Source organism: Petaurus breviceps, unplaced genomic scaffold (genome assembly GCF_028583685.1).
Source record: "Petaurus breviceps papuanus isolate PSGF00001 unplaced genomic scaffold, PetGlider_PUasm1.0 225, whole genome shotgun sequence".
Lineage (NCBI taxonomy): Eukaryota > Metazoa > Chordata > Mammalia > Diprotodontia > Petauridae > Petaurus > Petaurus breviceps.
This window is the reverse complement of record NW_027185889.1, coordinates 21,461,344-21,489,003: the sequence shown is the minus strand read 5'-3', so window position 1 is coordinate 21,489,003 and position 27,660 is coordinate 21,461,344. Positions and strand designations below refer to the sequence as shown.

General features: G+C 41.0%; 2 protein-coding genes across 3 annotated transcripts in view; both read right to left on the bottom strand.

Moving 5' to 3' along the window:
- The window catches only part of GAS2L3 (growth arrest specific 2 like 3), a 39,385-nt gene extending 38,166 nt beyond the window's left edge, over positions 1-1,219 (bottom strand). For both annotated transcript variants that reach the window (XM_069095223.1, XM_069095224.1), the window contains exon 1: positions 1,020-1,219. The gene's annotated coding sequence lies outside the window, so the exon portion shown is untranslated. The remainder of the gene's footprint in view (positions 1-1,019) is intronic.
- A 10,910-nt stretch (positions 1,220-12,129) lies between these two features.
- Positions 12,130-27,660, bottom strand: part of NR1H4 (nuclear receptor subfamily 1 group H member 4) — a 48,497-nt gene continuing 32,966 nt past the window's right edge. Inside the window, exons 8-9 of the mRNA XM_069095221.1 lie at positions 14,311-14,424; positions 12,130-13,142 (exon numbers count right to left, since the gene is read on the bottom strand). Coding sequence (XP_068951322.1) covers positions 12,901-13,142; positions 14,311-14,424 — 356 coding nt within the window. The 3' untranslated portion in view covers positions 12,130-12,900. The remainder of the gene's footprint in view (positions 13,143-14,310; positions 14,425-27,660) is intronic.

Genomic DNA, 27,660 nt, shown 5'->3' with positions numbered 1-27,660 from the left:
AGTTTCCTCACTTATAAAATGAGAACAGTAACAGCTATGCTCCCCACTTCAAAGGGTTATTGTAAGAAAAATATGTTGTAAACCTTTATACAAGTAAAGCTTTTACTTTGAAATTTTGATCGTGACCTGTGATTTCAATGGTTTAGAAAGAGAATTCCTATCATGGAAACACCTTCTACCAATGTAGAACACCAAGATTTTTATAATTTAAAGAGTTGTCTGAGGCACTGAGAGATTCAGGGACTTCCCCAAGGTCAAAGAGCCAGTATGTGTCAGAGGTAAGATTCTAAACCTTGACCTCAGGAAAAGCTTCTTAACAATTAGAGCTAAGATGAAGCAGAATGGCCTGCCTGTTGAAGTAGTGAGCTCCCCTTCACTGAAGGTACCAAAGTGCTATGATGCTACGAGACCTGTGTGACCCTGGGAAAGTCACCTCTCTGAGCCTCAGTGTTCTCCTCTGTGAGATGGGACAGGTGGACCAATGACCGCTACGGTCCCTTTGGTCTCTAAATCTATGATGCTATGATAGCTGTGCGACCCACGGCAGGGAAAGTCACCCTTCTTGAACTCAGTTTCCTCATCTGTAAAATGTTGGTAGGGGCTCTAGGATCAGCTCTCCTCCACCTGCACTCTCAGGTCCTGCAGGCTGGGAAGGACAGGACGGCAACCCCTTCCCAGGGTCCTGAGGCTGGGGACACACCTGGGCTTCTTCTCCCGCATCTCGACCCCAGCAGCGGGACAGCTCCCCCAGTAGGGGGCAAGGAGAGTGAGGGGGCAGACGGGCGTCGCCACGGACCAACCAGAACGTAGGATTCCCCCCTCCCAGAAGGGCCAATGGCGGCCCGCTATGGGCGGGGCTTAGCCCGGGGAGCGCCCCCCCCCCCCCCCCCCCCCCCCCCCCCCCCCATTCCCCCGGCTGAGTGACCCCTGGTCTTTAACCGCGAGCCGACCCCAGCGAGGACAGACGTCTGCCTGGGACACAGGAGAGAGGGTCCGCAGGGCAGCGGCCGGCTACTCACCGACTCTGGCACCAAAGACTCAGCTCGTATCCCGGGTTCCCGTCCCCGGGCTGCAGCCGTACCTAGTCCCGGACCAAAGCGCCTCCGCCTCAGGCTCAGTCTCCAGCTGCTGCCGCCGCCGCCTCTTTCGAAAGGACCAATCAGAAGCAGGGGGAGGTGTAGCCTGGAGGGAGGTCCAGGCCCTGCCCACCAGAAGTGCCCGGGAGGAGCGCGAGACGCGCGCGAGGCTCTGACTCACCGAGGGGGGTGCCGCCCCCGCCCCCGCCCCCGCCCCCGCCCCCGCCCTCTCCGCTCTCTGTGTGGACTGGGCTCGCGGCCACGTGCAGCTAGACCCGCGAGCCTGGGGCTCCCGAGGATGCTCTGGACTGGGCGGGGAGGAGTGACCAGACTGCTTTTGGCGGGTGCAGGTGCATGCCTGTATGAAAGTATGCTCACTTATTCATAAGACCCAGTTTTAAAGCTGGGGGTCCCAAAGACCATCATTTTACAGAAAAGGAAACTGAGACCCAGGAACATCAAAGAGACTCGAGATTTAGCACTGGAAGGGACCTTCCAGCCCAACGCCCTTCATTCTATGGAATGAGAAAATAAAAAGGTCATCTAGACAAACCCCCGTATTACAGGTGGGGAAACGGAGGCACAGGGAAGTCCTAGGGATCAGAGATCTAGAACCGAAGAGAACCTTCTAACCTTAACCTCCCTGGCTTCTCAAACCTTCTTAAACCCCTCCTACTCTGCTCTTCATTGACACAGGTTACTTGCTATTCCTCACCGTGGACACGCCATTTCCCGACTCCAAGCATTTTCATTGGCTACCCCCATACCTGAAATACCCTCCCTCTTCATCTCCGCCCCCTGGAATTCCCCACTGCTTTAAAATCTCAGCGGCCGACCCACCTTCTGCCTTTCCCAGTGCTCAATATTAGTGCCTTCCCAAGCTCTGAAACTACTTCTGAATTTATTTTGTATATTTCTTGTTTGCACGTAGTAGGTTGCCTGTTCCCTCCTTCCACACACATTAGATTGGGAACTCCTTGAGAGCAGGGACTATTTTTTTGCTTTTTTTTATACTGGCACATTGTAGGCTTGCTGACTTGAATGCCTTTCCTAAGGCTGGACAGTATGTCATAACATCATAGCTGGAAGAAACTTTGTTGATGCTATACATTTGCAACAAGTCGGACTCTTCATGACTGCATTTGGGGTTTTCTTGGCAGAGATACTGCATTGATTTGTCATTTCCTGCTCTAGCTGATTTTGCAGATGAGGGAACTGAGGCAAATAGGCTGAAGTGACTTACTTGCCCTGTCTGAGTGTCTGAGGCTGAATTTGAATTCAGGTCTTCCTGACTCTAGGCCCAGCATTCTATCTATTTCACCACTTAGCTGGCTTTAGAAGGCATTTAGTCCATCTTATAGGGAAGAAAACAGGCCTAGAAACTTGAGATAACATACTTATATATTCTCTCCAATTAGAATCTAAGCTTCTAAGAGGGCAGGGACTATTTACTTCATTTTGTCTTTTTATCCCCGTGCTTAGCACAGTGCTTGGTACATAGTAGTCACTTAATAAATGCTGGTTAATAGATTGCTTTGGGAATCCCCAAGGACTAACATAAAGAAGGTCTTATTATAGGTCTTTACAGAGTGCTTGTTGAATTGAATTAAATTAAATCTTCCTGTCCTTTTACCTAGGACCTAATAGGTCCTTGAGTGTGGTCGCTCTGAGTCCAAGTTTTATGTAACAAATTCTATTATTAAGGGGATTTGTTCTGTGAAGTTTGGATTCAATCAAAGGGACACACTCGAGGACCTAGAGGGCCACATGTGGCCTTGAGGCCACAGGTTCCCCACCCCTGCCCTAGGATCAGCCCAGCAAGGATAATTGCAGCATTTCCCCCAATCATATATTTGACTTGGCTCTAACATGACAATTAGCACTTGAAGTTCCACCATAGAATTAAAGGTAACAACCTGCTTCTCATTTGTAGTTGGGATTTTTAATAGTTGCTTGACCTATTACATACATTTTAATAACCCTCTTTGCTTTCTAAATTGACCTAACTAGCCCTGCAGGAGAGCTGGCCAGTATTACCAGCTCACCTCCATCATTCTGGGAGCTGGGGAACGTTCACTTTCTTTACTAAATGGCTGTGCCCAATTTTAAGGAAACTCATTATGTGAATAATCCAACAGTCAATGCTTGTGATTTGCTAGTGATTGTTCACTAAAGATTCTTCACTTTAGACAATGGTTCATTTAAATAGCCAGGGCCTCTAGTGTATTTCACATGTGAAGCTGATAAAACTTTGACTTCACATTTGCCATGTGTACAGCTCTTTAGAAAGTTCATCTTTGATTGCATGTCATTTCTATCACCTTTCTTTTCAACCTGGTCTCGAATAACAATCTCCCTCCATAAAATGTAAACTTCTTAATCCCAAGGATGGATTCCTTTTGTACCTTTGTATCCCTACCTCTCTCAAAAATGAGAGCTCTGGCAGTCAATCCAGTGAGACTGAGTCAACAAACATTTATGTAGGTGCCTACTGTGTGCCAGGTACTGTACTAAGTTCTGGGGAAAGAAAGCAAGCTAAGAGACAGTCCCTGCTCACATTCCAATTAGAAACAATATACAAAGGACTATGTACAAACATGCTATTACAGAATAAATCATAATCAACTTTAGGAAGGCACTAGCCCTAAAGGAGATGGAGAAAAATTTCCAGTAGAATATAGGATTTTAGCTAGGACTTAAAGGAAGCCAGGGATGATGAGGGCTAACATTCCAGGAACGTGATAGGCAACTGAAAAATGCTTATAAGTGTCTTGATTTTCTGGTTTGACATTGTTAACAGATTGCACCCTGTGTGAGATGTTGAGGCTAGAGGGATTTCTTTATTCAGTGGGAATTTGTTGAGTACATGATGGCACAGCTCTGGACTAATCTTTATTTTTTTAAAGAAAATTATAGATTGGTTTTCCAGTATAAATGAGAGACATACATAAAGGGTGTATTTAAACTAATTTTCCAACCCTAGGGAAAATCTGCTAAATACATGTATTCTTTATGCCCCAGTACTTCTAACAGATGTATGACCTCACCCCTAACAATTTGTGTCAAAAGTCACCTAGGCATGCTGGTTCCATGGGACTACCCTGCATGTCCTCTCATAAGTTTACCACAGGGGATTCTTGAGTTCTCTTGACATTATGTTGGTATCAATGAAGCATGCTAGATGTCCATTGGTTATGCCTTGATCTCACTATGAGTGGTCCATCTTTTTTTCTTCTGATCCCCCATTTCTCCTCTAACATCCTTCTCTAGCATAATTCCTCATTAGCATTGCATTGCAACCTGCTTACCTATCAGTTTTCCTCTGACCTTCCATTGCAATTCCTCAGAGACCCTAGTGTTCCCTGATTCAGTACACTAAATCATCAAAAGACTATGGACATTAAAAAGATGGGCCTTTGTTTCAAAGAGAAGATTAGAAGTCATTAAAAGACTTTTCCAAAGGCAATCTAGCCTAATCTCTTCCTCTTGTTCAATTTGGGGTCCAGTTTAGCATCCATTTGCTAGAGCCATTCAAGATATATTCAGTGGACAAGCTCTATGAATTGTCCACCCAGGTACATATCATAATCTGGAAAATAGGCATTCTTTATCCACTTGGTTCATTGATTGCCTTGTGGTTCTTCATCTATAGTATATACAAACCTGGACAATAGACATTCTTCTTTGGTTCATTTTTGGGTTGCCCATCCAAAGCATTTCATGAAGCCTAGAAAACAGCTCTTCTTCATTTGGTACATTGATTTATGGACCATCCATCTATATCATGCCATATAATTTGGGAAATAGATTTTCATTTGGTCCACTCAGCTATGAGTTGCCCATCCATCACTGACTAGACTACAACTGTTCTTCACTTCATAAGAAATAAAGAAAGAAGGAAGGAAGAAAGAAAGAAAGAAAGAAAGATAGAAAGAAAGAAAGAAAGAAAGAAAGAAAGAAAGAAAGAAAGAAAGAAAGAAAGAAAGAAAGAAAGAAAGAAAGGAAGGAAGGAAGGAAGGAAGGAAGGAAGGAAGGAAGGAAGGAAGGAAGAAAGAGAAAGAAAGAAAGGAAGGAAGGAAGGAAGGAAGGAAGGAAGGAAGAAAGAAAGAAAGAAAGAAAAAGAAAGAAAGAAAGAAAGAGAAAAACATATGTGGAAGGCATCATGCTAAATGTTGTGGGGGATTTTAAAAGGTGTAACTGGGTCCTTGACCCTGGAGAAACTAAAGTGGACTATCCTATTGCTAGAAATAGGCCTAAGAGTACTTTAAACTCTCTGTGTCCTGGCTTTATCTGGAAGTCAAATTCCCTGCTTTATTTTCCCTGGTCTCTACTTCCTGAGATCCTTTTTATACATAAATAAATAATGAAATTTGAATTAAGTCTTTTATTTTCCTTCAGAAGTTTTCCTCATAGTTACTGTTATGTTATGTGTATGAATTTTCCACATCAATGCCATCTTTCATAAGCCAGATGGCATAATATTGTAAACTCCTTGAAGGCAGGGTCCAGTTCTGTGGAATGCTTACAGTATCATTTGCTGGAAACTTTGCTAAATACATGCTATCATCCAAGCCATTCCTTTAATAACTAAACATTTATTAAGCATCGTGGTAGCTTCATTGATCTAGAGCTAGAAAGGTTCCTAGAAACCATCTAGTCCAAAACTCTCATTTTATGAACAGTTAAGTGACTTGTCCAAGGTCACATGGGCAAGAAGTAGCAAAGCCTGAATTTGACTCCTGACTCCAAATCTAGCACTCTTTCTGGACTAGGCACAGTGCTAGGTGCTGGAGAGGTGGGGAACCTGTAGCCTCGAGGCCACATGTGGTCCTCTAGGTCCTCCTGAATCCAAACTACATGTAACAAATCCCCTTAATGAAAGGATTTGTTCTGTAAAATTTGGACTCAGTCAAAAGGTTGCACCCAAGGGCCTAGAAGGCCACGTGTGACCTTGAAGCTGAAGGTTTCCTATCCTTGTGGCGGTACAGAACCAAAAATGAAATAGTCTTGGCCCTCAAGGAATTTACATATTCAATAATAAGTGAGACTGTGTCATAATAATTTCTTTTGGGCACCTCTGACAACTGACCTCATTTGAATGTGGATGAAGATGGATCTGTGTAATGCCAGATTTAAGCTAATGACCAACTGGGGCAGGTAGGTGGCACAGTAGATAGAGTGCTGGCCCTGGAATCAGAAGGGCCTGAGTTAAAATCTGGACTCAGACATTTACTAGTTGTGTGACCCTGGGCAAATCACAGATGATGCCCAATGCCTGCCTACTCAGGGAAAACATACGAAAGCTAGCCAATGGCTTCTGAAGAAAAGTACAATCATCAGACAGGATTTTGCTAAGAAAAAGGAAAAAATAATGTAAATGCTCCAGGTCAAGAAATACCAGTGGAATTGAATCCATAGAAAAATAGGATTGTTGATCCCCATAGTACTGGGATGGAACTTGAAACCAAGGGGCAACTCAGACTTCTCAAGAGAAAGAACACAATATTATTTCAAATCAATAAAAATGTGTGAAGTCCCTGGTATGACAAAAGTACTTTGCTAAACCCTAGAGATAAAAAGATGAAAGACGATACCAAGCAAGGACTTACACAACTAATATGGGAAACATAGTAATTAGGCAAATAAGTATGAATAAGATTTAGTGTGATAGAGGCAAAAGAGAGATCAACCAATAATAAGCACTTAATTTAAACACCTACTAGGTGACATAGTCAAAAGAAAAATGACCTTGGAACCAAGAAAACCTGGATTCGAGGCTCACAGGCTATGTGATTCTGAGCAAGTCACTTAACCTCTCAAAGTTCTATCTCTTAAAGACTAAGTTGCAGAGAGGTTGCTAACCTCCAGAAATAGTTTCCTCACCTGGGAGTTCCCTATCCCAAGAAATAAGAGGCCCAGACCTTATACCTATGTGGCAAACACTGTGTGAGATGCTGGACATAGAGACCCCACCCTCAAGTAGCTTACATCTGCTGGAGTGATACAGAATGTTCACTACTAAATACAGGGTGTATATGAAATAAATGCAAAATGATTTTTCATACAATGTGCTTTGTGCTCCAAACAAAGTACTTTATGAGAATATGAGGGATGAGAAATTACTTTCATCTATAAAAATAACTAACATTTACACAGTAAGGTTTGAAAAAGTTTTACATGTTTTAATTCATTAGATCCTCACAACAGTCTTGGAAAGTAAGTGATAGTATCATCTCTATTTTAGCAGAGGAAATTGAGGTACAGAGATGTTAAGTGACTTGTCAAGATTCCCTCAGCTAGTGTTTGAGGCAGGATTTGAACTTGAGTTTTGTGACTCTCCATCTAGTGCTCTATCCACTCCACCAGGTGGCTGACTAAGGGAAGGAACACCTGCATGGAGAGGGGCAACTGAGCTGGATTGAAAAGAAAGAGAAGGATTTCAAAAAACACAAATGTGAAGGTAATCACGTTGTTGTCCTTTGTACTCAAAGACATTCCTAATGTCAAGGTCAAAGTACAGTATGTCTGACTGTGACAGATAAGACCAATATGTGCTCTACCACAGATTAGGCACAAATAGTCCATATGAACATTTTGAGTGGAAATGTCTTTAACTTGGTGCATCTCACATTTCTTTTGAGCTACTTCAATTCTGCTTTGCTTATAGAGCACAGTGTCTTCTTTGATTCAGGCACACCATGTTGGCTGGTCCTGTGCCAGTGACTCCTATGTCTCACAGTTGATTCCAGGAATGGAAGAAGAATGTGAAGATACAGAAAAGTAGGAAAGGAGAGGGTCACTTGGGGGGTAGTTATTAAGCCCCTGTGTGTAAAGGAGAATAAAGAGAAACAATCCTCTAAAGGTAAGCTTGAGCCACATTGAGAGTTTCAAATGCCAGCCAAGTTTAGGGGTCTGTATTTGATCCTCTCTAGGCAATAGATAATCACTGAAGGCTATTATTGAGCAGAGGCCCAAGGTGATCAGGTGAAGATTCTTTTAGCAGGTGGGGAAAGCTTGGCTTGATGAAAGGAGACCTTGATTCCTGGGAAGTCAATTTGGAGGCTTATACTATAGACCAGGTGAGAGGTGATAAATTGCTTGCTTTATGGTAGTAGCAATATGAGTGTCCAGGAGAGCAGGAATACAACAGAACTTATAGTGTTGAAGTCTATAAGCTTTAGCAATGAATTGTATGTATTAGATAAAATGGTAGAAAATATCCAAGGCAACTCAGAGGTTTTTAACCTGGGTAAACGGAAGGGTTGTTATACCACCAATTTAGAGAAGAGAGTTGAAGAGAGGTTGGAGGTGGCAGTGAGGGAAAGATGAATATTTTAATTTTAATGTAATTAATTTAAATTTAACTTAATGTAGGGTTTGGGATGCTGATAGGACACCCAGCAGGAGATGTCCAGTAGGTGACTGGACATGCAGGATTTAAATTAAATGAGAGGTTGGGGCTAGATATAGATTTAGAAGTCACCCACAGAAGTGATCATTTAAGCTATGGGTGTAGATGAGATTGCTAAAGAAAGAGAGGAAGGGAGAGGGGAGGAGAAAGGAGGAAAGAGCAGGAAAAAGGGGAGGTGAAAGAAGAGGGGATAACAGGAGAGAGGAGAAGAGACAGGACTAAGAAGAGAGCCTTGGGAGATAACTTCACCTATGAAATGTGTAGGAGTTGAAACATTGAAGGAGATGTACAAGAAGGTGCTATGACAGGTGGAAAGAGAAACAGGAGAAAACCATTATCAGGAAACCAAATGATGAGAGGAAGAAGGGGTGCTCAGCTGGGTCAATCTTCAGAAATTAAGAAGGATGAAAAATGAAAAACCCTGGATTTGGCAATCAGAAGGCCACTGACCTTGAGTACTATGATGAGATCTGAAGCCAGACTAGCAGAGTCTTAAGAACTGAGTGGGAAGTGGGGGTGGTGAATCCAGACTCCTCTTTCCAGACAATTTAGGAGTAAAGAGGAAGGGGCTATAAGACAATGGCCTGAGGGAGCCACAGGGTCAGGGGAAGTGAAGCTGATGTCAACGTGACATGATGTATCCCTTTAACCAATGTCTCTACTTGCATGAATGTTCCTAATAGTTCTACTGGAACATCTTAAATTTGGGCATATCCTGATGTTTTATTTTGTCTTTCTTTGGTTAACCACAAAGACCAGAGAATGGGGACTTGGGATGAGGAAGAAAGGGACTTTTTAAAAAATAAAAACACAACCAAGGCCCCCACACAGTAGGGTTTGTGGAACAGATACCAGAGTAAAATTCTCTCACTTCCTTTTGGTGAATTATACAATCAAACAGAGCAAGCAAGACACTCATCCTGGGCACACAATAGGTATGGGCTATGTCTCCTTTTGCACCAACATCCAAATGGGTCCCATGTTTTTGTAAGTTAACATCCAACAGACATTGTTGTAACTTACCTCCTCAATTATGTCCATATATACCCCATGAAAGAGACATAACTCTGTCAATGGGAACTACATTATTCTAGGCCTCCAGATTCACAAGTCATTTTCAACTCTTCACTCTCCTTGCTTCTCCACCTTTCTATCCAAATTCAATCAGTTTTCAGGTCTTATGATTCAGTCTCTGCAGCATCTCATATTTCCTCTCCATTCACCTTAGTTCAAGCCCTTATCAGGCCTTGCCTAGAGGCATCGAGTGGAGTGGTAGATGGAGTTTTGGACCTGGAGTCAGGGAGACCTAAGTTCAAATCCAGGGTCAGATACTTCCTAGTAGTATGACTCTGGGCAAGTCACCTAACATTTGTTTGCCACTATTTGCTCATCTGTAAAATCAGGATAATAAATAATTAATAAATAAATTATATTATATTATAATAAATTAATAATTAATTAAATAATTAATAAATAAATTATTATTAAATTAATAAATAATTAATAAATAAATACCTCCCAAGTTTGCTGTGAGGAATAAATGAGGTAATATTTGTAAAAGTGCTTGACACAGTGCCTGTTACAAAGTAGGTGCTCGGTAAATGCGTATTTCCTCCCCTTCTTAAACCATTTAGTAGTCTCCTAATTGGTTTTCCATTTCCTAATCTTTGCCTTTTGTATTCTATCTTTCACCTAGCTCCCAAAATGAAATTCCTAAAGTTCAGATCTAGCCATGCTACTCTACTCCCCAGCTCAAGAAGCTTGTGGCTCCCTCTTAACACTAGGAAAAATACAAATTCTTTCATTTGGCATTTGAAGTCTCAGTAGAATTTAAACTTCTTGAGGACCATTACTTTTTCCTTACTGTCTTTGTAGCAGCAGTGCCCTAGCATATAGTCAGCACCCAATAAGTTCATATAAAATGGAATGGAATAGGATGAAATGGGATGGAATGGAATATATGCATATATAACTCCTGTATCTCCACCAATGAGGAGAGTGTCAAATGCCAGTGGACCTTGGGACAGGGGTTACATATACATTAAATACCACTTAAATGCCCTCTATTAGCATGATGAGTTTTCCCATTGACTAATAAAACTCTCTGGATTTTTTTTTTAACTTCATGCTTTTAGACATTTTTTGCTGGGTTATAGCATAGTCTTCCTTGACTTGCTTTAGGATAAAATGAGGTAACCCTCTTACTTCTCAAGGTTTCTTTCCATGTTCACCAAAGAAAGTCAAGCAGAAGAAAGAATGAACTGTCAGGGCTACAACTGAGAGAGAATGTCCTTAGCATTAGGTTGGGCCAATCTAGATAAGCTTCCCATACAGGTGTGACCATGTTTGCCCCAAAAACTTAGGATGAAGAAAGCCTCATAAATCATAAAGTACCAGTACTAATTAGCTTTAAGAGTTTGGTTGAATGGCAGGGAGATAATGGAGCCTTCCTGACACTGAATCATCTGTACTCAGAACAACTAAAAAGCCACAGTCATGGGCCTAACTAGAAACCAGCAACAGGAAGTGAGAGTGAAGGTTTGAGTAAATGCATGGCGCAGGAATTCTTGATGTTGGTTCCCTATGTAACTCTTTGGACTTCAGAGAAACTGGAAATGGTCAGGGGAAGTTATAGTAAGCTGACTATTAGGGTTTCATTGGACCAAGGAAAGTGACAAAGATGTAGCATCCATATCTTGAGCATTTCAAACAACTAGTCAATAATCATTTAGTAAGAGCTGACTGTGTACCACACACTGGGGATATACAAAGACCAAAATGAACCAGTCCCTGCCTTCAAGGAGTTTCCATTGTATCAAGGGTGACAAAAGAAGACTCAGAAGATCATGGATCTAGAAATTACCCTGGAGATGTAGTCCAACCCCCTAGTTTTACAGTTGGGGATTCTGAGGTCCAGGGAAGTTCAGTAATTTGCTCAAGGTCATGTAGGTAGCAAGCATCAGAGGCAAGATTTGAACCCAGGATTTCTGGTTCTAAGACCTGAGTGTTCTTTCCACTGTTGCACACTCCCTACCTATTATCTACAACCCCCACACACACACACCTCCACACCTCCCTTCTTCTTGACTTCCCTATTATTTTTGAAGACACCCCCATCTTTCCCAGTCCCCTGGGCTCACAACATCTATTCCTCACTTGGTACTCCCCTCACATACCAAAGCCTTGCCAAGTCTTGTGGTTTCTGCCTTCACAGCAGTTCCCATATTCATCCCCTTCATTTCCCTCACACAGTCACCATCCTAGTACAGAAACCCATTACCTCATACTGGGACTGCTGCCATAACCTTTTGGTTGATCTCTCCAACTTCGTCTCTCCCTTCTCCAATCCATTCTCCACTCAACTACCAAGATGATTTTCCTAAAACATAGGTCTGACTATGTCATTCGCCTTACTTAGTAAACTGTAATGGCTTCCTATTACCTCCAGGATCAAATATAAAATCTTCTCCTGGGCATTTAAAGCCCTTCACAACTTGACTTTTTCCTACCTTTTCAGTCATCTTACATTTTATTCCACTCCACACATTCGATGATCTAGTAGCAATGGTCTTGGCTTAAACATGGTACTCTATTTCCTGACTTTTTACTGGCTATTTCCCAAGCCTATATTGCTTTCACTCCTCATCTTCACTTTTGGGCTTTCCTTCCAGACTCATTTCAAATCCCACCTTCTGCAGGAAGCCTTTCCTAGTGATTCTGCCACCCCTTTCTCACCCCCTGCCCCACAGTGCCATCTTTTTGAGATAACCTTTTAACATTGTATAATACCTTAAATATACATCATTATTTACATGTTGTCTGCCCCATTAGACTTTAAGTTCCTGGAGGGCAGGAATTGTTTTTGCTTTTCTTCACCCAGTGCTTGGCATACAATAAACGCTCACTGACTAACTGGCTTTCCTTCTGCATTATCCATAGGCACAACAACAACTTTTCAACATCCAAGGAAAGAGTTTGTTTTGTGTTTTGAAGTCCCAAGAAAAACTCATGTTGCCACTGTCTGTTAGATGATTACAGTGTGTTTGGATGTATACCTTTAATAAAAATCTGTGCAGTACAGGGAGGTCAAGGTACAAAATGAACATGTACCCCATTGCAACAAATAAAATTGAAACACCGATAATGTGAATTTCCCAAACTGGGCAGACTGGTCCCAAGGAGTGAGTCTCTCTTATACGTGAACCATCATCCCCAAAGAGCTCTTTTACCAGGACATCTCCCTCTCCTGTGAATGTTTGTGAAGACTGGTTAATTACTCTATAAATACTGAACAAAATGGCAGTGTGAAATCTAAGTATGGATGCAATAAAGAAGTCATAAAAACTAATTTATATTCCTATGAAAATAACCTGTGGTCCACTCCCTCCTACCATCAGACCACCGCCCTGAAGTTTAGCACTGAACATCCCAGATTTCACAGAGGAGTGGAGTAAACTTATGATCATTCACTCTCCAGGACATCAGCATCTCGGCATGATGATGATTAAATGTTCTTAGCTCTGTGAGACGTCCCAGAAGGCAGGCAAAGTGCTGGGGGTTTTCGGGCTGGTGTATCTTGCATAGTTTTTGTAGGATGTCCAGCAATGGTTCCTGAAGTCTTTCCACAGAGTCTCTGTCCTTTATGTATTGTCTGTCTAGTATGAGATTGGAAATAAATAAAGTTGAGGAGATAGAAGGTATCATTTGGACAGAAGCAGGGAGGCATCTACTTTCTGAAAATGGAACATGGGGCAGCTATAATGGAAAACTCACTGTCACAACTAAAACATTCATAAGATGACTAATTTAGTGCTAAAGGGACCACCTCAGCTGACTCTTATCTATTTTACAAAGGGAGAAACTGAAGCCTAGAGTGGTTAAGTGACTTGCCCAGGTCACACAACTAATAAGTATCAGAGGGGACTTGATCCCAAAGCTTCCTGATTCCAGGTCCAACACTCTATCTACACCCACCACACTGTTTCTCCTGGCAAGCTGATATCTCCCGGATTCTTGTTATAAGATGAATAATTATTATAAGATCGAATACTATCACTCTCTATATTCACTAATTTATTTCAAGAACTTGAAAGAGGCAGTAGAGAACAAATTCTTAGCTTTTCCTCACTTCTTACTAAAGAACTACAGAATCAGAAGAAATCTTATGACATCCAGTCTAACCCATGACTTATAAATAATTCCTTTTATAACATACTTGATAAAAAAAACAAACTTCCAACCTTTACTTGAAGACCTCCAGTAAGAAGGAACCTATATCTTAAAATGTTTTTCATTTAAATAGATTTTTAATAAGTGCTTATATTTTTTCCACCTATCTCCTGCCCAAAATTAAGAGGAAAAAAGAATAACAGAATCCCTGAAATCAAAGCAATTTCCCACACTAACAGAAAAATGAGGGATTTGGGATGCAGAATGAAATGTACATACATATCTGAATCTACTACATCTGGATATGTTCTCTCAGATGATTCGAATAACTGGTGACTTTTTTCTGATATTAAGCCCAAATTTGCCACTTTAAAACTTCTATCTATCGTACTCCAGGAAGGCAAGCAGAATAAGTTCTATCTCTTTTACAGCTGATAGGTCTTCAAGACAGCCATCGTGGCCTCTTCCCAGTCCCTTGGTCTTCCACTTCTCCCAGAGAAGCATCCCCACTTCCTTCAATTGCTCTCAAGATCCTGCTTCCCTTCTCAGGACCCTATCCAGCTTACCAAGATCCTTCTTAAACTGTGCTACCTCACACCAAACATACCCTTTGCCCGTAGTTAATTAAAATATGGGATGTAATTTTGTGATTACCTGGTGATAAGATGACAATTGCTGTTAGCAAAGCATATTCTTCTTGGGTCATTTTCAACTCTCCAATGCTTTTATAAAAATTAAACATAGGAGTTATGTATTCATCTGATATACCTGTGGGGGAGGAAGTCACATTTTTAAAAAGCAGGTACTAGAAGATTTGAAAGCCTCAAATGGCATAACTTCATAGGCACATACAAAGAAGCATTGTCCCCACCACAGACAAAAGGCAATCCAAGGGAAGCAAAGTAGCTATCAGTCTCATTGATTTGCATCACAATTATATAGTCTTGTTATTTGTGTAACTTTGACTTCATTTCAGACATGATGGATAATGAATTATAATGAGTTGCATTTCCACAAGAATCATGAAATTTTTTCATTTTATAACTGTGATTCCCTCAATATTTGTATATACTTACTATCTTTAATAATAATAATAATAATACACCATTTATATAACTCTTTAAGGTTTGCAAAGTTCCTTATTATACATTATCTTTCTTGAACTTTCTGGTTTTAGTAACCTTGTGAGGGAAGTACTACCAAAAAAATTTTTGTTGCCCTGTGATTTCATGGGCAGAGGGAGTTTCTGACCACAGCAGATCAACACCTTCTCTGTGCCTTACAGCAGTGTGTCAAAAAGGGTCACTAACCCATACACGGGGATCATTGTGGCCAAATATCGACTTAGAAAACCATATTTGAACACTATGTATGTTCTAATATGTTTTTATTTCTTTGTTTGCTATTTCCCAAGTACACTTTAATCTGGTTGAATCTCTTCTCAGGAATGTCACAGGGGAGGCCAGGTCCTGTGTTTGACATGTCTGACTTATAGTCTTAGGGAGTGGCCTGATCTAGAGAAACCCAAACAAAGTCTGCCTCATACTGAGTCAGGAAGGCAGTTCTGTCTTTATATTCATTCATTCAACAAACATTCTGCTATCTGTAGATAAAGAGAAGCAGCCTAATGTCATGGCTTTATTTTAATAATAATAGCTAACACTTATTCACTATTTGTGAAACACTGTGTTGAGTGCTTTGCAAAATCTCATTTGAATTTCACAGCAACTCTGGGCAGTAGGTGTTTTTATTATCTCTATTTACAATTGAGTAAACTGAAGCAAACAGCAGTTAAATGACTTGTCCAAGGTCACAAAGCTAGTAAGTGTCTGAGACTGAATTTGAATTCAAGTCTTCCTGATTCCAGACTCAGAATTCTACTATGTTACCTAGTTTCCAGGGAATTCATAAATGCTTGTGGAATTGAATTAATTCTAAAGTCATGTCCTGTACACTGTTATAATAATAATGATAATAATAATAGACATTCATATAGCACCTTAGATTTTTAAAAGCACTTGATTCTACATTAACTTATTTGAGTCTCACAACAACCCTTTGAGGTAGAGAGACACCTCTGTCTCTCCTTATTCTCATTGCCCCAAACCAGTGCTTGGCACATAGTAGGTGTTTTTGAATGAACTAATGAATAAATGAGCAAAATTTGAATCCAAGTCTTCTGGACTTTTAAGTTCACCATTCTGTCTCCTCTGACAGGCTGCTTCTGGCAAGATAATTCACTTCCTATTGATTTTTAAATACTGTGATTAATTCATCTAACTGTTGCATAACCACTAATTAGGATATTTCCTTGTATAGTTCTCCATAATAAATGAATAAAGAACCCCTTTCTACCAGAATAGAAGAGCTAAGACAATCAAGGCTGAATCAGACAGGGCTGTGATAGTCAATCTCCCTGACTGTCTATAGTTTAAGGATAGAGTGAGGTTGTGTCTAAGCTGAAAGAAAGAGTATAGGCAGCAGGCAGAGATAAAAGTCCTAAGTAAAGTGCTAAGTAAACTGTGGCAAATAACACCAACTCATTCATTTTTCTTAGCCCTATGGAAATCAAATGAATGTCACATACTTTGTCCTTTACAAAGATGGATGGATTGCTATCGATTACCCTGAGATTCACTAGGGACTGACAAATGGGCTAATAATTGATTCTACTACATTTCTCAGGTACCAAGATGAAGGAAGGATTTGCAATTTCCTGGTAAGGTGGTTCTTTTTTATCTTTTTAAATGTCAGCATTGTTTAGACTCCCTTGCCCTCTTGCAAAGTCTTTAAAGGTAACAACTGCCAGCTGGTTCTAAAATAAAAGTGACTTTGAACCGATGACCCAAGAGGAGACCCAAGTATCCTGGGATATCATTAAGGCCTACTGGTTTGAAATGAACCCCTTTTGAAGACCTAAATCTTTTACTGCTTCCTTTCTAATTTTAGCTTGGCCTTTTTCTTCAGAGATGGCATTTGGCCTGGTTGTTTGATTGCAGTTGACTGTTCTTCAAACTTACATTGGGAAAATGTTCATTATTGTCAGTTCAGATTAACTCTGTTAAGTTTTAAAGGCACACATTTTTATTGAATCATTTAAGTTGTGTCTAACTCTCTGTGAACCCATTTGGAGTTTTCTTGGCAAAGATACTGGAGTGGTTTACCATTCCTTCTCCAGCTCATTTTATAAATGAGGAAACTGAGGCAAACAGGGTTAAGTGACTTGCCCAGAGTCACACAGCTAGTAAGCCTCTGAGGCTGGATTTGAACTCAGGTTTTCCTGACTACAGTGTTGTTGTTCTATCCATTGCACTACCTAACTGTCCCTAAAGGCACACATACAGAATGGCAAAATACAAATCAACAGAATGTAAATTCCTTGAGGGTGGATATCTGGTTTCATTTTTATCACCAACACCTACCTTGGTGCCTGGAATATAGTAGGTGAATAATAGATGCTGATCAATTGAATTATTCAGTAAAAGCAAAAAGCCTTTTTAAAAAGCTTGTAAATTGTTGTTGTGTATAGGAAAATTGATCCGATTTTGAAAAGGTGATAGGTAGAAGTAATATGGAAGTTACTTGTAGTACACAAACTAGGGTTTTCAAAATTTCAAGTCAAATGAAACCAATACTTTTACTGAATAAAAATTCTGTCATCCCAACCTTTTCCTATTCTTTAGCTTCTTTCTCCTTTATTTCATGGTCTTTTACCAAAAACGTAAAAGTTTGCTGTTCTTGTCAACTATCAGTTTGGACACAAGGAGGCGCCATTGTCTAACTAAATGACAAAGAACATGTTCACTTGGTTGTTGCAAGTTGGACAAGTATGAACCACTCATGTGTTCCACTTGCCTGGGAATCTTTTTTTTTTTTTTTACTCATTCACAAAAGACTCGTGCCCCTCCGGTGGTTTAATCATTTGAAAACCCAACTGTCCCCTGTGGAACAGATTGTATTTCCTTTGTAGGCTGATTTTATAAATATGTTTCATATCCAGTCTCAATGGTTTCCCAGTTTAATTAATGATAGAAGAATCAGACATGCTTTTATGCATCTGTTTTTTAGTGAAGTGCAGTAGATGTTCACAATGAATCACCTCATTTGACCCTCTTTAGGCATTCCTGAGAATCATCACATTAGTGCCAGATTTAGTGTGAATACCCATTGGCTTTAGCCCTACTGAAGCTCAGAACTCCTGAGCTCAAGTGATCCATCAGTATCTATCTCCCCAGTAGCAAGGACTAGAGGCATACATCCCACGCTCTGACCAAACATACTTTGAAAATCAGTGTACATATTCTAATCTCTTCAGACAGCTTAAGAATACAAGATCCCTGAGAGACAAGAAAACACAACGAGTAACCTCTTTGTCAGGAAGACCTAGCTTCCAAGACAGTCTCTAATACATCTGACCCTGAGAAAGTGATCTGACCTCTTAATGTTCCAAGAAATTCTCATACCCAGGGTCCAAGAACTTTTTGGTATTTTTGTTTAATATTTTGATAACTGTATTTTGATATAATTTGTTTCCTTTGACATCCTATGTATTTTATATTATTCATTTTAAAACTTTATTCTGAAAGGAGTCCATAGGGTTTACCAGACTTCCAAATGATACAAAAAAGGTTAAGAATCTCTGTTATTAGACTGTGAAGTTGCAGAGCAGGTAACAATTAACAATGGGAATTTCTTATGCAAGTGAAATTAAAAGAGTGAAATTTTAAAAAAAGAAACTACAAATTGATTACAACTGACTCCCCAAAGACTTGAGGAAAAATTGGAAGCTTCATATTAAATGTAGTCCCAAAACCCATACCTGGAATTTTTCTAGAAGTGGTGATAGGCCTGTGTTATTTATGTAAAGGGATACCCTGGGACCTAGTAGATTTAAGTACTTTCTTGGAAACTTGCAAACTGTGTGACCTTGGGTAAGAAACTTAACAGCCCACAGTCTCAGTTTCTCACCTGTGAAAGGTGGTGGGACACAGGAATGGAAAGGAGGGGAGAAATGATAATACTAGCACTTGCTTCCTTACCTAAGGGTGTTGAGAGAGAGGCAGTGTAGTACAATGGAAAGATGGCTAGATTCACTGAACTTGAATTTGAATCCTATCTCTGCCATTTATCATCTGTGTGATCTTTTTTGCGTGTTTTTTGTTTGTTTGTTTGTTTATTTTGCTTTTTGGAGGGGGGAATGCAGGGCAATTAGGGTTAAGTGACTTGCCCAAGGTCACATGGCTAGTTTTGTGTTAAGTGTCTGAGACTGGATTTGAACTCAGGTCCTCCTGACTCCAGGGCCTATGCTCTCTTCACTGTATCACCTAGCCGGCCCCATCTGTGTGATCCTGAAAGATCTGGATAAAATGGCCCTAAGGCTTCTTCTAGCTCTTGATCTATGATTCTAGAATATCCCTTTGTGACCTTAGGCAAATCACTTCACCTCTTTGGGCCTCAGTTTCTCAGTTTCTTTATCTGTAGGAAGTGGGGGGGGGGAGGGTTGGACTAGATGACCTCTAATTCTCTTCTAGTTCTAGATATATGGCTGTATGGAATGAGATGTCACCTACTTACCTTAAAGTACAATATAAATGCTATTATTATTTATCAAATAGGCACTCTATTTGAGGTCAGTAGACTTGGATTCAAATCACAGCTCTGCATACTACTTCTATGACCTTGGACAAAACACTTTACCTCTCTGGGTCTCAGTTTCCCCATATGTAAAAAAATGAGAGAGTTCAGTGACATGACCTCAGGGTCTCCTTCTAACTCTAAATCTGTACTCCTAGGTCATTCAACCTCAATGCCTCTGTTTCCTCATTTATAAAGTGAAGGGAATAGCATTGATCTCCAGGGCACCTTCTAGGTCTCAACCATAGAATCCTTTCCCTAGTCCCCTAGCGATCAAGGTCACACATTTCTGAGTTAGCTAGACAGGGTTAGCCTAGCTAAGGGAATCACCCATTAGACAAGACCAAAGCAGATTCTTTTGTGCCCACAGCTAGCCAGCTGGTACTAAGAACTGTATCCTGGCAACCTGACTACTTCCTGTTCACCAAACAGATATTGGTCAAGACTGATTGACTCTAAGGAAAAAGGCCACAGAACCCTTAAAACTAAAATCTTCATTTTCCACCAGTTGCTCTGCTTAGAACATCCTGCTTCCCCCAGGATAAGATCAGCACCTGAAATCTCATCATCTTGGAGACTGATTCAGCTTTGATTCTTAACTCCTGCTCAGCATCCTCTGACTGGAGGGCTGGAGAGCAAGAGCAGGGAGCCTTTCCAAAACCTCCCTTTGTAGAGGGCTCAGACTTTCCCAGCTAACTTCATTGACTGCTAGCTGCCCTGCTTGATTTTGACTGCAAACATCATGACCCCATTCCAAGGATCTTCTGGCTACACCCTCTCCTGCCTTCTTCCCTTTTCTCTCTGTGTTATCTTTCCCTATAAGATTGGAAGCTCCTTGAGGGCAGGAGTTGTCTTTCTTTTTTATTGTCTGGTACATAATGTATATGTAAGGAATGTTACTGACTACCGTGTTTCCCCGATAATAAGACACTGTCTTATTAAATTTTTTGGACAGAAAAACACCAGAGGGCTTATTTTCAGGGGAGGGCTTATTTTAATGAACATTAACAGCAATTTTAATAAACAGGTAAATGTGAACAAAAAATGTACCTTTATTCAATAAGCAAATCACTGGGGAAGAACAGGATGACGCGCTCACTGCTGCAGCTCTGATTGGATGCAGCTCGGAGCGCGGTGTGCGTTTCACCAGGGGGGGGGGAACGGTGCATGCAGAGGGTACCGTAATGTAGCGTGGGGTCACCTTCACTACAGTAGCAATCTCAATAGGGCTTATTTTTGGGGGAGGGCCTATTTTAGAGGAATCTTACACAGTAAGGGGAGGGCTTATTTTCAGGATAGGTCGTCTTATCGGGGAAACACGATATTATTGTCTAAAGAGTAGAATTCCCATTGGATTAGAGCAGGAATGGGGAACCTGTGACCTTGAGGCTGCACGTGACCCTCTAGGTCCTCAAGTGCAGCCCTTTGACTGAATCCAAACTTCACAGAACAAATCCCCTTGAGGCTGCGTGTGACCTGGAGGCTGTATTTCCCCACCCTTGGATTACATGAACATCTCTTTTGTGATGATGGAGAAAAGATTTGGTCCAAATAAGTCTTTCTGGAATTTGGGAGGGGTCAGATTAGAGAATGTTGTATCTGAATAGTATGATATTATCACCAGCCTCACTTGGCTAAAAAGAATGTCTAAAATGAGGCTTTTGGCATATTGGAGAGAAAAGGGTCCTGTTATTTTCAGGGGTCAAAAATTCTAAACTTTTACCCACTTGGGTGGTTCTATGGATGAGCACTAGTTTTGGAGAAAGAGCATCTGAATTCAGGCCCTGCCTTTTATGTTTACTACCTATAAGACCCTTGGACAAATCACTTCATCTTTCTGTACCTCAAGTTCCTCATCTGTAAAATGTGAGAGCTCACTAGATTATCTCTAAGGTCCCTCCCAGCCCTAAACCTTCGATCCTACATAACTTGGGGCAGATTAAACCATTATATCTAGCACTCTTGTCTCCCAGTGCCTCGGTTTCCCCATCTGTAAAATGAGAGGCCTGACTGGATTGTCTCTAAGTGGCCTTTCAGCTCTAAATCTCTAATACTATGGAACCTAGGACAGATTAAATCATTACACAGGGCACTTTCCCTTCCCTAGGCTTCAGTTTCCCTATCTATAAAACAAACATATTGGATTAGACATCCTCTGAGGTCCCTTCCCACTCTAAACCTATGGTCCTATGTAACCTGAGACAGATTAAACCATTATACCTAGCACTTTCCTCCCCTTGTGCCTTTGTTTCCCCTTATGTAACACGAGCAGGTTGGACTAAATGACCTCCAAGGGCCCTTCCAGGATATCCAATGCTTTGATACTTAAGAAATTTGTTCATTTGGGGGGGGAGGGGTGCAGAGAGGTCTATCCATTGATTTAGATCATAGTATTTCTGTCACTAAACACATGGTCTTTGGGATTAGCTGTAGTTGTGGCCATTACCTCAAGACCAAATTGGGGATGAGTTGCTATGAATTCATCCAGGCTGGTTCGTGGACAACAAGTACATCCCGTCACCAGGTTTATGCTCAAAGCCTTTCTGGCCCCAGTCTGGGCACAATTTGTGCTGCACAGGCAGAGATTTCAAAGTTGTTTTTTTTTAAAAACATGGCATCATGGGATCGTAGATCTAGAGTTATAAGGGATTTGAGAGATCACAGATATATCCAAATCCCTTATATAGATGAGGAAACCAAGGAGAAATCAAAGGCCCTGCCCAGAGAGATGCAGCAGTCCTGGCTTTGTCATTTGCTGTATGTGTATCCTTGGAAAGTCACCCAAGGCCCCCGTGCCTCAGTTTCCTCATTGGTAAAAGAGACAAATTAGACAAGGTGACCCCCAGGGGCCCTTCCACAAACAAAACGCTCCATGGCTTTGCCTTGGTCCATACTGTCTCCTCTGGCCTCTTCAATCCCCCCTCTTAGTCTCCCTGGCTTCCTGCGAGGCAGATCAGATCCCACTTTCTGAAAAAGACCTTTCTCAATGCATGTCCTCTGTGTACCCCCTCAATTCCTAGTGCTTTCCCCTGAGATGTATGTGCATGTGTATATGTATGTGTATGTACATGTACATGTGTATGCACATGTCTGTATATGTGGTATGTGTGTATATGTGCATGTGTGTATGTGTGTGTGTATGTATATGTGTGTATGTGTATAGCAGCTAGCACTAGGTCTGGAGTCAGGAGGATTCATCTTTCTGAGTTCCAATCTGGTCTCAGACACTTATTAGCTGTGTGACCCTGGGCAAGTCACTTAACCCTGTTTGCCTCAGTTTCCTCATCTGTAAAATGAGCTGGAAAAGGAAATGGCAAACCACTCCAGTATCTTAGTCAAGAAAACCCCAGATGGGGACATGAAGAGTCAGACATGACTTAAAAACAACTGAACAAGAACAAACATGCATGTATATGTTTATGTATACACACATACATGTATATGCATGCACAGACATGTAGAGCATGTGTGCACATAGTTGTTTGCCTGTTGTTTCCCTTTCCCCTGTTAGCGAGTGAGCTTTTTGAGGATGATGGCTTGTTTTGCCTTTTTTGTATCCCCAGGGTTTAGCACAGAGTCTGGCACAGAGCAATCATTTAATATATGATTATTGACTGACTCAGTCTGTTACCCTGTGAGCCAAGGTCACACAGGTAGAGAACATCAGAACCGGAAAGGATTCATACCCAGGTTCCTCCTCTTCCTCCAAGCAGAATCCTTTTTCCACTCAATGGTGCTCCAAAATAATGTTATTAATGCAGTGACATTTATTTTATTTGGACCTGTGATCATGATGTAGAGGAGAAGTCATACAATCAAGGCCTGTAAAACTCCTAAGTACACTCTGACCACATTAAAACATAACTCAGGGGCAGCTAGGTGGCACAGTGAATAGAGCACCAGCCCTGGAGTCAGGAGGACCTGAGTTCAAATGTGACCTCAGACACTTAACACTTACTGTGACCTTGGGCAAGTCACCTAACCCCAATTGCCCTGCCCTCCCCCCTCCAAAAAGCAAAACAAAACAAAACAAAACCTTAACTCAGAAATGTTTAACGAAGTCAATAAAAATACAATACAACAGAGACAATGTTCATTTATGGTTTTCTAAGTCAATTTGCAGCCTTATCCACTCCAATTTGAGATTGACACCACTGGTGTAGAGGATTCCTTGGGGAAAAGGCCCCTCCATCAATGTAGATTTAGAATCCAGAAGTGCCTTGTAGTATTAGAGTGTTGCTGGCATACAGAAAGATTAAGCAACCTGCCCATGGTTTCAAAGCTAGTTAGTAGATATTGGGTATAGGACTTCAACCCACATCTTGATTCCAAGGTTAGCCTTCAAGTCACTCTGAGAATCCTCTTATATCCAGATCTATGAGCCCATGTTTAATGGACATGCATAATATTAAATATATTTAAATATGCATTAACATGTAATGTAAATAGAGTTTTACTTATCCTATGTACTATATTTTAGACTTTTCCATGGAATTCTATATAACATCATCTGTACTACTACTTTGGGTATTTGTTCATCTAATTATTATAATTATATTAATTAGATAATTAATTGTAATTATCTAATATTACAAATTGTTAGCTATATCACAAGCTCCACGAAGACAGAGGCTTCCCCCACCCCCCACCCCCATACCCTGCCCAATACATCTCCAGTAATGAACCCTTAGTTGTTGAGCTCTTAGTAGACATTTAGTAAATTCTTTTTAAATTAAATAGTTCATTCTCTTACATTAGGAAGATAAGAATAGGGAAGAAAAAATGAATACATTAAGAAGATATCCATGCTGGAAAGTTCAACAAAATAGCCAATTGATCATAGAACCATCAATATAAAGTTGGAGGGTCCCTTAGAGTTCATTCAATACAGTATTTCACTTTTAAAGGGGAGGCAATGGTGGCCCAGAGAAGAAAGTACCAACAGATTTTATTTATTCTGTAAAAGCAACCAGCAGGAGGCTTATAAAAACTTAGAGCTGGAAGGCGATGGAAGGACCAGCTACCCCTACTACATCCCAGACCAGTGGCATCCCAACATCCACTGACTCTCAGACCTCCAGTGATACGGAGCTCATTATTTCCCACGCCAACCCATTCCAGTTTTTTTTATTTTTGGACAGATCCTATATTTAGCAAGGTTTTGCTTTGTTTTTGCTTTTTGGAGGGGGAAAGGCAGGGAAATTGAGGTTATGTGACTTGCCCAAGGTCAGACAGCTAGTAAGTGTTAAATGTCTAAGGCCACATTTGAATTCAGGTACTCCTGACTCCAAGGTTGGTGCTCTATTCACTGTTACCAAGCCACCCCCAAGCAAGCTTTTTCTATACATCAAAGCACCAAGAATGTCTCTCCGAAATTGCTACCCTTTGTTCCTGTTTCTCCCCTGAGGGGCCAACAAGCATAGAGTGAACTCTTCTCCAAGTCAGCCCTTCAAAAACAATAGAAGAGCTGAGGTCACAGTCCTGACTTCTTCCTCATCGCTGTTCTCTCTCATCTTCTCTTGCTTAATCTTGGCACCATTTTCAAATTGCTGAGTGCTAGTTATCTTTCCTGTCCAATTTTTCTTGGTCAATGAACATTTATTAAGACCTATTATGTGTCAGACAGTGTTCTAAACACTGGAGAGACAAAAAAGAAAATTAAAGTCAAATCCCTGCCCTCAAGGAGCTTACATTTTAATAGCCGAAGACAATGTACAAAAGGAAGCCCAAAAGGTGGAGGTGGGGCTAGAGAGGCATCAGATAACACCCAGCATGGGGGCATGATGTTCATGGGTGAAACCAAGCAGAGTAGCTGGTGGGAAATGAAGGGTTGACTAGAAATTCTGAGCCACCTACAAAGGGGACCTTTGTTCATTTGTTCCACCCTCCAGTCCTCAATCAGAGGGGGAGAGGCAACTGAGATAACTGAAGGTGCATGGAGTACCAAAGCTGAAGCAACCCCCATGATGATGAGGTTTCTGGGGGACACATGACTTTCATTCATGGAGATGAAACCATGAAGAGTCACCTGAAATGCTGTGAAGGTAAACTGTTATATTTCTAGAAGTTCAGTGAAAATCTTTCTCAACCTAGCTATTATATTGTTATTTTTTAACCATCCAAGGAAAGACTGACAGGTGGATGGAGGGCCACATTTGGAATCAGGAAGACACAGGTTCAAATGTTCTCTCTAGCTAAATAACAACTGAATTTTAAACCTGAGTTTCCTTACCAGTAAAAATGGAATGAGAAAAGCACATACTTCATAGGGCTGTTGTGAGGATCAAAGGAGGTAATATGTATAAAGCATGCTTTGTAAACCACATACTTCATAAGCTATTATTCTTTGTAAATTAGCTTATTATATATTTCAGATTCTTATATGAATATCTCTATTTTCATTTGAAAGTGAGTAGTTGCTTTAAAATTCTCTTAGAATTATTGCAATAAAAAAACTGTGAATACCTTACAATTCATGTGACATATAAGTTCTAAAGCACAATTCACATAAATCCTGGGGCCCCCCATTAATTAAATGTGGGTCTGCAGACAGTATCTTTGTACCATAATTGGGTTTTTTGTTATAGAAAGTGTATGAAAGGATATGAACACAGAAAGAAATTTCATATTACATTATATAAAGAGTCCTGTGGGCGTAAACAGGGCAGCTATGAACCATGATGCTACTCAAGCTGAAATGAACAATGAAAAATAAAAATGAGGTGCATTAACATATGAATCAAGTGATTCTGAAAGGTCATCTTCCCAGATCTGGGTTAGGTTTTGTTTTGGTTTTCATTGTTAGTGTTCTAAAATTTCAACTTGGAAAATAAAATCCATAAATATTAATAAATGAGAGTGAGCATCATGACAGATAAAATACAAAGCACCATGGGTTCCTCATTGTCCTCATATATGGCTGGGATTTGGACAATGTAGCTTATCACAAGCTGGTAGCAGGTTTATTTGTTTAGTTCCTAACCTGAAGCTCCTTTCAGGACCTGCTTTGCTTGGGTCCCCTGAATAACTGAACTACTACCATTCTTCCCACCCATCCCCCTTTCAATTTACCCACCATGGCCAACCCTACAGTTGTTAATTATTCCCAGTAATTGGAATTCTATTTTCCTTATCATTTAATTTTTGCATTACTTTTTGATTTTCTTTCTTTCAACTTTCTGTTTACACCTTAACTTCTTTACCTAATAATTGTTTGTTGAATTTGAATTCATCTGTAGTGAATTGTTAGGATATGGAAGCTTTTATATCATAAATAGTAGGGACAGAGGAGCAAGAGGAAACATGGTGGTCAGTTAGTCAACAAGCATTTATACAGGGCTTGCTATGTGCCAGGAACTGTGCTAATCACTGGAGTACAAAGGAAGGTAAAAGAATGGTTCCTCCCAACCGGCTCCCACCCCCACCCCCCCGGGTGCCAATGTTCTAATGGGCAAAGGAAGCAAGAATACCATTCAACAAGCACATTTATTCAAAAATGACATAATTAGAAAGAAAAATAACTGAAAAAATTGAGAAGTCTGATCAATGCTGAGAAGGGGCCTCCCAAATCAGGAAATGCAAGGAGAAATGTTGATTCCGGTAGGGCCACTCATACCAAGGAATAAACTTGTTTGTTCTCCTTGCTAGAAGGAATGTCAGCACATTCCTTCCTCACCCTGACTCCCTGGTGACCAAAGAATCTTGACCACCCCCCTCTGACCCCTATAGAATTGGCGCCAAGCCACTATCTCTAAAACTCATACTTGTCTGTCACCCAATCCCTGACCTTTGTGTTTCCCGCTCTCCCCAAGAACTGTATAAAAGAATGCCCGAGAAGACACTCGGGGTCCTCCATCTTAAGTGTATGGTTGGACCCGGGTTCGAACTCGTGAATAAATGTTTGTCTTCTTTGTCAGTCTTGTAGTCTCTGTTTTTTCCCCTGGTACCATGTTTCATACCATGTTTCATACCATGTTTCATACCACGTTTCATATGGAGGCCCCAGCGAGATGCTCTCGACATCTGCATCTGCACGGCGTCGGTAAGTCAGGCCTGACCTTAAAGTACCTTTTTATTTCTTGGTTTCTGGTTCTGGTTCTCATGAGATTTGGTTTGGTCCGGGAATAGGTGGGACGCTGCCGTTAAGTTCCCGGTACCCTGGCCAAGGGAGGTGACGACCCCCGAGGCTTTTGGTTTGGTAATCGGATTGTGGGTTAGAGTCCCACCCGATTGTCAAGGCACTTGGATTGTGGGTTAGAGTCCCACCCGATTGTCAAGGCGCTCGGATTGTGGGTTAGAGTCCCACCCGGCGCTCAGATTGTGGGTTAGAGTCCCACCCGGCGCTCGGATTGTGGGTTAGAGTCCCACCCG